At 38.3% G+C, this 12923-nt stretch overlaps 1 protein-coding gene across 2 annotated transcripts in view; it reads left to right on the top strand.

The window, feature by feature from the left end:
- LOC145988193 (uncharacterized) overlaps positions 1-9239 on the top strand; it is a 36813-nt gene extending 27574 nt beyond the window's left edge. Inside the window, exons 1-5 of one of the 2 annotated variants that reach the window (XM_083123025.1) lie at positions 250-421; positions 3962-4150; positions 4773-4940; positions 6646-6924; positions 8706-9239. In XM_083123025.1, coding sequence (XP_082979151.1) covers positions 368-421; positions 3962-4150; positions 4773-4940; positions 6646-6924; positions 8706-8813 — 798 coding nt within the window. In that variant the 5' untranslated portion in view covers positions 250-367 and the 3' untranslated portion in view covers positions 8814-9239. Of the gene's footprint in view, positions 1-249; positions 422-3961; positions 4151-4772; positions 4941-6645; positions 6925-8705 lie in introns of those variants that run through there. The other variant, XM_083123026.1, reaches the window with a different exon arrangement.
- The last annotated feature ends 3684 nt before the right edge of the window (positions 9240-12923 follow it).

Below are 12923 nucleotides of genomic sequence, written 5' to 3'. Positions count from 1 at the left end.
GCCTCTGTTTGATGTAAATAAACTTTGACAGTATGTTTCTGAGAAATACCACACGAATTAAATACTTTCAGAATATTGATATTGATTCTAACAGAAAATAGAAATCTTTGCATTACCCTAATTTGATTTTGATTTTAATTCTTCTTACTATCGCTACTATTACCCATTTCACAACATCATGGTAATGCCGTCATCGCTTGCTATCTGAGTCTACCTGTTATGTGCGCTTCTTGGAACGTGAAAAACTTCACAATGTTATCGGACTATGAAACATGCCTCTGTATTTCTCAGCGTGGTAAATAAATAAATACCAATTGTGAAGAAACGAAGGTTTGAATAAGTTATTAAATAGTGAACATTATTTAAGATGGTTACGCCAACCAGTAAGCAAGCTTTTGTAGCCACCAACTACATATTAGGGGTAAGTTTGTGTTGTATTTTCCATTATACATTTATGAACAATCGGGTTTGAGTGTGGAATTTTAATAATATCCTTTACTCAGATCATAAAATTATCAGTTCTTTTTTCATTGTTCTGTTCCTAATTACGTTAATTACTGATGATAAAATAATTAAAATGAACGAAACAAATTATAAGAAGTTGAAAAAGAAGATGCTTATTCTTGTTAGGGCTATGATGTCCTCCATGAAACTATTACGATTTATAGAGGACTGTAACATATACGACGTTCCCTCATTTTACCAACTTCATCGACATTTATACTAAAAATAACTATTGTTTATTACTTAGTAAAAACACGAGAAGTACTCTGATTTATAGTAAAGTGCTTTAAAATATATAATTTCTGTTCTTCAGCGAAGTTTTAACATATTATAGTAAATTGCTTTAAAAAATATATTTTCTGTAATTTCCTCAGCCAAGTTTTAACATATTTTTCTATAGTCGTTTCTCGCTGATATGAATTAACTAAATAGGTCTCAGAATTCGTGTGTAATATTTTTATGGCGTGAGGTGATTGTAAAGACGAGTGCAAACTGCAGGCTCAACCAGAACTCGATCACGTGTGCCGGCCCCCGTGGCAGAGTGGTTAGCACATTGCGCTATGACGCCAGGGGTCCCGGGTTCGAATCCAGGCCTGGGCATGGCTGTTTGTGATGTTTTTTGTCCATTCATCGATTTCATCATATCATCACTCACCCCCATCTACGCAAATTATCCAAAATTGGCACAAAGAAGCGAAGTAAACTAAAGCAAATCAATCAACCCATAAATCAATAAACGAGTCTGGCATGCCATGCCATTGTAATATTTCTTTCATAAGCCATAGGGGCAGTTACATTCATCACTACGGTGATCCAACAGATGAAGTAGGGGGGGGGGGCAGAGAATCGCCCTTGGATTTTTTTTCTGAATTCTACATTCTCAGTAGAGAAATTAAAATGTCATCCCCTTTAAAATAATTTGTTCTGTCATATTTATTTAATACTCGAAGTATCCATCAACCCACCCACCATCGTGAGGAAATTGGAGATCTACGCATAAGTAGGGTAACCCCGTCATGGGAAGACTACAATAGTAACTTGGGGTTCGCCGTGCTGACCACACGTCACTCCGTAACTGGTTTGATGATCACCCACCTCTGCATGTGGGGATGAGGCTTGCAGTCGATGTAGGCCTTGGGCCTCACAGGCTGTTGCGTCACGGGTTATGTTATGATAGTAACAGTTTTCAGGATTAAAATATAATTTAAATGTGGTAAAGTGATTATTGATCTAGAGTTGTGTCAAATCTTTATTGAAGATTAAAATCCTTGAACAGCAAATTAATGCAAAATTCACACAAAATACGTATAATGACGCAATTTTAAAATTCTCACTGCTATTACGTGTGTTATAACTAGAACCCGGATTTGAATGTAATTACATATTCTATTTCTTTCTAGATGCATACCTTAAACAGGAAAAGGACAACGAATTATATAACTGACATGATTTTGCATAAGTTTTATGTTACATATTTTACATATTTGAAAGGATATTACATATTTTGCATATTTGCTAATTTACTTTACATAAAACAACATATTTCGGTAATTGTTTTCTTATCTTGATCCTTTTTCCTATATTTTCGATCTCTGAAATATGAAGAAAATTTGTAGCAAATGTCATGTCATATTTTCTAATCAATGAAATGCTTAGTGCTTGCTTACGGTCACTTAAAATTGACTTCCAAGCCGAAAGACAGGCTGAAGATATATATACACACTAAACTGTTGTTTATCGAAAGATGCTGGAGTCTCTCCCCCCACCCTCATCCCTCTGGTTATATATATTCGTTTCGCTTTTAGGTTTAGGCAAAGCAGCTAGAAACTTGCATCGGTGGACAAGAAAGCTACTTTCCTGTACGTAACGAGTAACACAATATGTTTCCTTCTATGTATTTTCATTCGATTTTTCTGTCTATAGATTATTCTTTTTACAATTTGTTTCGAAAGTTTCAAAGAGCTCTCTTACATATTCACATATTGTACAATAATTTGCGATGTGAAAAGTAATTAATAGTTGAAAAAATTGATTTCTTAAATATGTACAAGTTCCTGTGCTTTATTGAGTTTACTAATTTGACACAAATTTTAATTTGAACAATTTATATCATTAAAATGATCTTGAATATGTTCAAAAAAAAATATCTAGCATAATTCTTGAAATTGTTTGGATACTCGATTGTTATTAATATTACATTAGCCTTGATACTACATATTTTTTTGATCATACATATCTATATTTCATCAATTATTGTTACATATTTATGTTTATATTTTGTACTTTGATATCACATAAAATCCGTGGTCTAGGTTTAACACTTAGGCCTTAACAATATATTTATATGAAAATAAATTATGTACACCCACCGGCGAAAGAAACAATAGGCGAATTGTCCATCTCCATTTTTATTCAGTTTGTTTTCCACACATTGATGATAATGGAATAAAGACATTAGTAAGTAGAGGCGAGGCCAACACCTGCTTCGACAGAATTTCATTCCCTCAAACAACACAGGATGTAAATTAAAAATAATGAGAATATCGGTGGACAATTCCAGTACTATTATCTTTGTCGTTGGCTGTACTTTCCTCATCCAACTACATTTAAATTCTAATTGGATTACTTCAAAAAGTAATTTTCTGAATAGTGTAAATTTGCGAAATCCCCTTGAAATATGAACGCATCCTGTGACCACCAATTTGAAGGTTGGAAAATGTTAACAATTTTTCCATTGAGAATGCAAATGTTATATCGTCAAATTGTAAACAAATTGAGATATTTTAGTTCTGGTCTATTTAGGATGCAATTGTTTCATCTTTGGTTTCGTCTGATGCCTACATGCAACCAATATTGATGTACTGATAGTGTTTGGAAACAATTTGGAAAATTTGGGAACAGCCACGAAAATGGAAACTTCAACACCCAATGAAACCTTAACGACAATTTACCTCAACCAACAACAAGCGCCATCTGAGTATCAGATAAACCACTTGCATTGTAACCTAAGTCACTTGTGGGAGCTGCTTAGAAGTAGCAGTGGACTTTGGTTCTTACTTTTCTTGTTAACAAACAAAAATTTTGGGTAAGAGTGCAGTCAAATTAGGTGAATGATTGAATTCATTTATTTTACTCTGCTACCAAATGACAAATTTATGATGATGGAACACGCACTCTCAAATCAATCTTAGCGTTGCCTGCGATTGTTCTATTTGAAATTTCAAGAATTAATTACAGCATAAATATCTAACCAAAGAACTATTTCCTCTTAGAGAGGTTTCAATCCATGAGCCTGTGCAATGATACAGGCTCTCAGCGCATTGGCGACAAAGGTCCAATAAGTATACCTTGTCAAACTTTAAAGGTCTTTACTGAAGAAATGAAAAATTGGGACACACAACATTCACATTCTTAGTGGACGAATAATATTCCGTTGTTTGTTGAATTTCCTTTCCAGGGGGGAGGCGTTGCGTATTTTGTCTTCGCTGTCTACGTCCAAGCGTACTATGGGAGCGATCTCCAGTTCATGATGTGGGGAAGCGGGTTCCCCTCCAAGATGCTCATGATACTCGGAGTTGGTATGATGCTTGTAATGGTCCTTGGGATATACACGTTCTACAAACAGAACTACTACATGTATGAAGTTGTAAGTATTCGATTTCATTCAGAGTGAATGATTTATTTTACTTCACGTTTCTACCACTTTTGGCTAATTGCGAAGATGAGGATGAATTGGGATAAAATGAAATGGATGAAGGGACTGTGACAAGACACAAGTCCCATAGAGGATTATACTGTCCTTAGATCCAGACGCCAGAGCCTCGTTAGTCTGCAAAATGCAGTCCAGGGTGTGCTACGTGGAAGTGAGGTTGGCATTTGTGTGTCTTGAAAAAGGGTCACCCCTTACACCTCTAGTTTCAAAGTGACGTTAGCCATAGGAACTATAGTTTGAGAAGGGTTTACTTTTTACATTATGGTTTCCAATAAAGCCTTCTGTAATATGTTTCATTAGGAACGTAAATTCATTTTATTTAGTTATTAAGAGGTTCCTAGGCGAGAAGTTTGGTTCTTCTATTAATCTTTTCAGTTTGATTTAAGTCCACCCTATGTGCAAAAAAAAGGCTAATCGGGACTGGATCTAAAGTCGGATCCGAACAGTGTGCGTAAAGTAGTTTATTGTTTGTGTGCGCGCGTTCTGTAAAAAAAATCCTATTGCTAGAACTCGAGATATTGTATTATTATAATTACATTCCCTTTACTTTTTTCAGTTCATTGCTTTCCTTGTGGTGGTATTGATATTTCAAATATCCGTTACCGCTATTGCATTCCATCGCAGGATCAGATTCACAGAATATAGTGGGAAACTAATGAGAAATATGCAAGAAAGGTTTAAGGACCCTGGGAATCTTGAACATGTTTTCGCAATGGAAAATTTGGTGAGTGTATAGACACAACATAATTGTGTATTAATATATTTCAGTATTAAAAGCACTTAAGCACATGCGCATAACAGACACAAACAAAATACTTATTTTCCAATAACGCTTCTGCATATTATTAAATTGTTTTTCGACTTTTGTGTTAAATACTGGGTAATTCAAAATTATGCATAAAATTTAAAACTTGCCATATATTTTTTTTGTGTTTACAAGCCTATCCTGGCAAAACAAACAATAAGAAAACTCATAAAATTTCATGTCGCGACGTGAGATACAGCCACTGACACAATTAGCAGTGCAAAGAAAATGGCGACAAACAACTAAATGCTTTCCGTGTGATCCAGTAGGCTCTCCATCCAGGTCACCCAATATTCCGATATTTGATTTTTACCTGTGGGGCTACATTAAAGGTGATTTATACGTGTCACCATTGTCCACAGTTATGGAGCTTATACTGTAAAATTCCCAAAATTTCCCGCTAAGGAAAATTCAGGCGTCTTTAAGACATGTCAGCCATATTGTATTTTGTTAATTCGTTCAGGGTTTCTTTCATATTGGATGTAATGCAATGCAAGAAAGATTTTTCTTTTCAAAAAAGAAGGGCGAGATAAATTGCCTGTGTTGAATAGAGAAAGTTATGGTTTAAAACCTGAGGTGATGCTCCAGCATGGCTGAAGTTTTTGTTTAAAAAAATAGCAGATTTTCCATCAGCGGGAAATGTTGGGAATTTTCAGGATAAGTTCAGGGATATTCATGGACGTTCACAATTTTTTGTTTCCAGGTATGAATACACATTTTCCCCCATCATAGTGTTGCCTTTTACCCCCAAAAGACCCTTTTTTTTAAAAAAAAAAAAAAAGGTTATCATGTTCCTGCAACACCCATCCAAATTAATATACATTACTGTGACTGAAATGGATGTATACCCTGTCTCAGATATATCTGAAGTAAGGCAGCACATAACGGCAGAGAAGGGAAGGCAATTGGGTGGGCAGAGCGAAGCAGTACACGCTGCTGGGAAGGCTGGTAACTGCAGTCGCTTTTCCCCTCCACGAGATCCCGTTCCATCGCACGTGTTCATTGGTGGAGCCGTCTCGCGTCACTACTTGCGCAGAGACTTGTTTCCGGTATGCTGCTCCAAAGATACTTGGGACAGAGTGTATATAATTGTAAGGTAACAATCATTTTCCAGAGGGACAAAGGGCCCCTTCACCGCCTTAAATTGACAACCGTAGATGAATCAATGGGTTTCGGGTTCTTCACCCAGTAGAGGCAATAGTGGTTCGTATCTCACTTTAAACTGTAGGTCCAGTCCAGATTAACATATCTGTGCATAAAGTGGGCTTAAAACCATTGTTGTTAAAGGTCCAGGACCGAAACCTTTTTTTTTTAGCACAATTTAAATTCGGTACAAGTTGTGTATTGTTCCATTGAAAAAAGGTTCCTGGACCGAATTGAAATACTTTACAGATAAAACTATTCTTTATGGTCCAGAACCCATTTATGCTTGCTGATTTTGTCTCCTGGACCGGAATTGAATTTACTTAAAATTCCCCGACCTTTAACAACCGTGATTGCAACAGCTGGACCATAAGTGAAGGTCAACTGGTGCATATGATGAGGCGAAACGGGAAGTCACGCTTGCTTGTGTTAAAATCGTCATCATGACAATGCAAAAGCCTCATTACATCTTCCTTTGCAGAACAAATGTTGTGCGGTGTTGGGAGGCCGTGATTACCTGCTTCTCGGAGGACTCCTGGGCGACTTCTGGGGAAAGGTAGACGCCATATTTGGAAAAGGGTGGTTCACGGACTCCATCAAGCAAATCGTCGGTGGCAACGTGTCCGAGACTTGTGAGGAAGCTGGAGGTACCCTCCACGACGTCACCACAGCACGGGGATGCTTCACGGTGGCGCGCCGTCTGCTGAACCAGTATTGCTTCTTCGGTCAGGTGGTGGGATTAATTATGACTGTTAATGTGGTAAGTTTTAGACTCCCTTTAGACTTAGGACAATTTCTATTTCTGTTTGTTTTTTGTTGTTTTTTCAATTGGGGAGACGGGCATTTACATATCCTCAAAGGGTGGTATTTTGTAGGGTTGGACGATAACGGAAATTAAATTGATTGAGTGATTGATTTGGTGCTTTAAGTCCACTTTATGCACAGTAAGGCTAAGTAGGATCCGAACCACTTGTACCTCCACCGGGTATCGAACCCGGGACCCCTTGATTACAAGGCGACGACGCTACCCGGAAATTAGATATCGCGACATATCGTCAAGAAAGTATTGTCATAGATGATACGATCATATATTTTTCCGTATCAGATATCGCCGATATATCGTCTCCATGATATATATCGCCAAATATCGTGACCATACATTCCTGACAAAATTTATGTCGCTAAAATATCGTGAAGATATATCGCCGAAATATAGCGATATATCGTATGGACGATATATCGCCCAGCATTAGTCTATTGTCATGCTTCCCTCCAAATTTGGTCCACCCAACGTCCATTGGACCGACTCTAGAAGCTAAATTCCGGATTTTCTTTCGAAAGCTGGCAACACTGCCTCTTATATTGTTGTTATATTTTTCCCAAACAGTGTCAATCTGTTTTCTACGAAATTTTGCACAGTTGTAGGAATGTACCACTGCTACATACAGTTCCTAGTGACTTTGGTCTATTATGGTGGTCACAGTGGCGTGTCGGATACCAATTTTGATTTTTTCCCTTCTTATCCACATCGTCGCGATTAGCCAAAACTGGCAGAAAAGCGAAGTGAAATTAACCAAGTCAATCACTCGATCATGAACAAATCGTAGTTGAGCGGGCAATATTTTTTTTTCGTTTCATTCTGTTGCAAACTGGGGTGTAATGGGTGGCCTTGTGGTGAAGCACCCAAATGTCAATCTCAGGTAAGAAAAAAATAATTAGGCTGTACAATGCCTGTTTATTACTATCCTCGAAACTATACAATTAAGCGAAAATAACTATATAGTTTATAAATAACTTAAAAGTATTAAAATTATGAAAGGAACTACTTTTGCTTCCCGAAATGATCACAGATAAGGTATAAAACAACAAATAATGAAATATAGAATTTTGGTAGTTGTACACCTGTACAAGGTCCGCTCCGCTCACGCTACGGTCAAATATTCTTTCCAGTTGATCAAGAGCTGAGCGGACCTTGACCTGAGCGCTAGGTATGAGTGCTTTTATTTAATAATCACTCAACAGTATTCGAGAGGACCTTGACCTGAGCGTTAGTTGAGCACTAATGTGAATCAAGCCTTAAGCTTAACGCCCACTGAGAAGCCACCCCGAACCTCCGAGTGGAAAATTCCATGTGCCTTTCCGAGGTTAGTTCGTCCATGTACCGCGCAGAACCACGGCGCCACGCGACACATTTCCATGCCCGTCTACAGCGGGGCCGAGCATGACGCTTGCCGGACCTAAACGAAGAGACGCGGAATTACACGAGAGGCCATCTGGAGATGCGACCAACGGAAAATTTCCACCCTAGAAGCACGCAGACTTCTGGCACGGAAATTCCGCTCGTTTAGCTGTAGTGGACGTTACACCATTTGATTTCAATAGAAGCAGACAACAGAAGTTCTGTTACCGCGTCTCAATGGGCGATATGCTTAACACTTTTCTATTTTTTTTCTGTTTTTGCTTGTTTTTCAACCGCCCCACAGGCCCCACCGTGGCTACGATTCTGTGAAGGGGTTGATGAAGTTTTCTTGGTCTTTGCAGATCGCTGAGATTGTGTCGATATGCGGCATCTTAAGCGGGTGGTGGCCAGTCCCCATGCTGGCACCCACGTACAACGCGCCACCTGATGATGATGATGAAGAAGAATGACATGGCATTCCGCATAAACAGCCGTTAGAAAAGATAGACATTAATTTTAGTATCTATTGAAAAGTTATTTTTAAAAATAAGACATTTGTTGAATGTTATTCAATTAAATACTGCTGTCGTATTTAAATATCCTTAACGATATTTGTGTTGCGATGACTTTAATTTTAGTAACATTGTGTAAATTTTGGGAGATTTGAAACAAGCTTTACTTAATGCGTAAAAATCAGGAAAAAATTACCATTGTATAAGTTGTCTAGCTGTGAAAGTATCTTTAAGTTTCTGTTTCATATGAACCATTCGGAATCTATCAATATAGCATTGTACGAAACAGTACAATCAGGTTAAAAATCGTTTCACAGCGTTGTAAAACATGTAGAAATTTTAATTAGGTTCTGGAATATGTAATTTGGAAAATAATAAATTGCTTTAAAATTATATTCAGGAATGTGTTTCGCAGAATAGAAATATTATTATGTTTATTTTTCATATTAATAGACCCAAGCAGTTGAATACAGCCGAGCTTCGTGGCGGAGTGGTTAGCACAGCGTTCTACGGCGCCAGGTGTCCCGGGTTCTAATCCCAGGCTGGACGTGGGTGGCCTATGTGAGTGTCTCTTCCTCATATCATCATTCATCCTTTTCGTCGCGATTAGCCAAAAGTGGCAGAAAGGCGATGCTAATTAACGAAAATCAAAGCGAACAGTTGAATAGATACATACTGTGATTTATCTCCTACCCATCCCAACACTCCCCCAAAATTTCCTCAACACCCCTACCGCAAAACATTTTCACAAGGTGCCAATTTATTGTTCTTTTGGCTCTAAATTTACCCTTACACCCTCTAAATACAAACTTACGCCCCTGCAATGTTAAATTCTGGACAAACCTCTAGATTTGTAAATAAAAGTGTTTTTACTGGAGGTTTTGTACAATGAAACCGTATGATCTTTCTTCTGTAACACATGGTTAAAGATTTCAACAAGAGAAAAATAAACATTGCATCATGCTGTGTATAGTCGGAACAGTTATTTGATAAGGTACATTATTGCTACTAAATATTCGTCCTGGACGATATGTGGGTATTGGCTAAACAGCTTTGCCACTTGGTAGATGGATTCTGTTGTTGACCCGAAATAGATTGTTAAGGATTGTCATGACTGAGTTTGTCCACGGAAGAGGTTGATTCGGTGCTTGTTTTGCTGTGATTAATAAGCCCTCGGGTTTAGGAGTGACGGAGAACTAAACGCACGCCCATGAAAATAGGCGGCTGGGCAGAATTGCGCTGTTGCCACATATGGGAAAAGCAAAGCGAGAGCGGGACAAAAGTCGCTGCTTCCCGCGCACAGTGTGGCAATGCCAACCGGGCTGCGTTGCCAACCTATCTCCCGGGTACTTTTGTCTCATCCCTGACCTTTCGATGAAATACGGTCAGTTTGTATCACATGGATTACAAAGACCAACTCTACAACGAGATCTTTCATTCACTTAAATCTAGGGTGACCAGACGTCCTATTTTGTCGCAGGACAGTCCTTTTTTTGAGGGTCATGTCCTGCGGTCTGCGATGATACTCCAAACAACCAAATATGTCCTATTCTTCAACAGCGTCCTGCAGAATGTCCTGCCAAACATCCAGAAGTATTGTTTACCTCTGTGAAACTGTTAGTGCCTTTTAAATTAACAGTACTGTTAGTTTGCAAATAAATACTTGTAGATTCAAAAGTTTTCGCGGTTGTTTCGCTCGCGACCTTAGTCTTGCTGTAAAGCTTATATTTATTGCTTAGAAGCAGATATTGCATGCAGTCTCTTCGTGATATGATATGAAAGGTACCGAGTGATGACTTAAAGTACGCGTATGTGCAACTTCGTTTTGAAAATTAAAAATAGCCCAATTCTGGGGATTTTCATGTTTGATACATTGATGAGATGATTACTACAGCTGCGGAAAGAGACAAATATATTCTCAGTGTTGATTAATATTTAAATATTATTTCACAATGTATATATGGAAGTTGTATGGTAAGAAAGTAAAGAAACATTTAAAAAAAAACAGTAAGAACGAGAGATAGGAAGGTTAATCATTAAAATTAAAAAGAAGCAAAAGGAGCAACGAAAAAGAGAAATGAAAAGCCGTGGCGGAGTGGTTGAACGCTAGGACGCCAAGAGTCCTCTGGTCGAATCCCAGCCTGGGCATAAATGTTCTTTTTGAATGTCCATTCATGAAAATAATCATATCATCACTCATATTCTTTGTTGCAATTAGCCAAAAGTGACAAAGGCGACGTTAGTTTTTAAAAAAATGAAATGAAATCAAGAAGAAAACGGATTATAGAGAATTATGTAACATGTAAGCGGTATCATCTAAATAATAAGCTAATCCAGCTGAAGCGTTGGAAAAAAAAAAGCTTCCTAAAAGCAAATCACGTCAGCGACCGCCAGTGGAGTTTAAAACTCCGTTGACGCTGCACTAGACCGGACGAATATGAAATACAGTAAATCAGCATTCTCCACAGAAATCACCGTTGGCGAGGGACGCGCTCAAGTCAACGGATTTACCGATCAAATGTTCAAACTCCAAATAAATAGCTTGAGAGAATATTTCTCGCCCCAGTTGTTATTCAGAATCTATCGCGAGAACAGTTCTTGTTTTCCCCAGGTATTGGGAGCGGGCGCTAGCGAAGTTTTATTTCAGGACCGTTTCGTCACTCGTCACTTTTGGATCTGCCGATTCCACGAGATCTTCAAGCTACAGGAAACCAGAGGTAACGAACGTTCCTTTATCCCCCATTCTTACATTCTCATAACCCTGCCAGACCAGTCAACCATCGGAGTGTTAAACTCTAAAGTTTAAGTAGTGTTCTTATTTATTACTCCCCCTTTACTTGGTTACCTGCTTACGTTGTTTCCTTACGTGTACGTCTCGCTGCTAATCCCCCTAGCCCCAGGCTCTCACGTAGCCTGAGATTTGATCCCCTATATCTCTTTAGAGAGATTAGACGTTATGATTTTCTCTTTGCCAAAGATAGGGGAGGGGTTCACTTCACCCTGTACTGCAAATCCCCCGTACGCATCCATGAATGTCCTGCTTTTCGTTTCAGAAAATCTGGTCACCCTACTTAAACCCCGGACACGGGGTTGTGCTCCCACGTGGCAGCGGCGCCAACTTCTGCCACCCGCCTATTTCCCATGGCCGCGCATTACTTAATTTTTTAGAGTACTATGCAGCTGTCTCCTCCGTCTGTGTAACCCTCCGTGCAAACTGTCGGTATCTCAAAACTACACAAACTATTGACTGACTAATAGACATAGCAACTAGAACTTCAACGCAACATAAGCAATCTCTGTCTGGCCGTAAAAAACAACAATCAATAAAAAGCGACTTGTCGATAGATCTGTTTAATATTTAACAAATTAAGAAGTTAGCAAATGTTAGTTAAACCCGACAATTGCCAGCCCATCTACGGAGGTCAGCCGAGACGGTCCCTTTTTTGAGTCTTGGTTTCATTTTTTCTTTCTTTGGAAAGAAAAACGAGACGCCAAAATGCCCTTTTTGTGACTGACTTATCGGCATATAATTACTGTAACAATACGCCTTCTCTACTATTTATACATAACAATGGCATTGTTGGGCAGAAATAATTTCACATGTCATTGTCAACAATGTGCCATATTCCAATATTCTTCAAATTTGGAGTTCCTTCTCTGTTCTTCTGGTACTAATGCCGCCGGTTTGTTTTCGAACACTCACCTCAATTACTACTCCGGTAGTTTTTTTCTTTATACAGTATATTTGCAGAAGATACAATTCAATCTATAGGTGTATCAACATACGCTGTATAAAACACACCGTATTACTAACTTCGTTGACCCTGTAAATGAATGGTTTGTAGACAAGTGACGAACGCTCTTTCAGCACAAACTTTGAAAGCTATGTTGATTAATAATGGGAACTTTAATCTTACATGTGCAAACTTTTACAAAATGTTATTTGAAAGAAGGATGTTATGAAGAAGATCCATTCATCGGCAAGATATTAAAGAATGACTTCTAAGTTAATTACACAGCATTTATGACGAAAGAGTTTTTATTCAAATGTGTACATTTTGCTGTCCC

Source organism: Lepisma saccharinum, chromosome 5, assembly GCF_977018435.1.
Source record: "Lepisma saccharinum chromosome 5, izLepSacc3.1, whole genome shotgun sequence".
Classification (NCBI taxonomy): Eukaryota; Metazoa; Arthropoda; class Insecta; order Zygentoma; family Lepismatidae; genus Lepisma; species Lepisma saccharinum.
The sequence above is the reverse complement of the archived record's forward strand: the minus strand, read 5'-3'. Positions and strand labels throughout refer to the sequence as shown.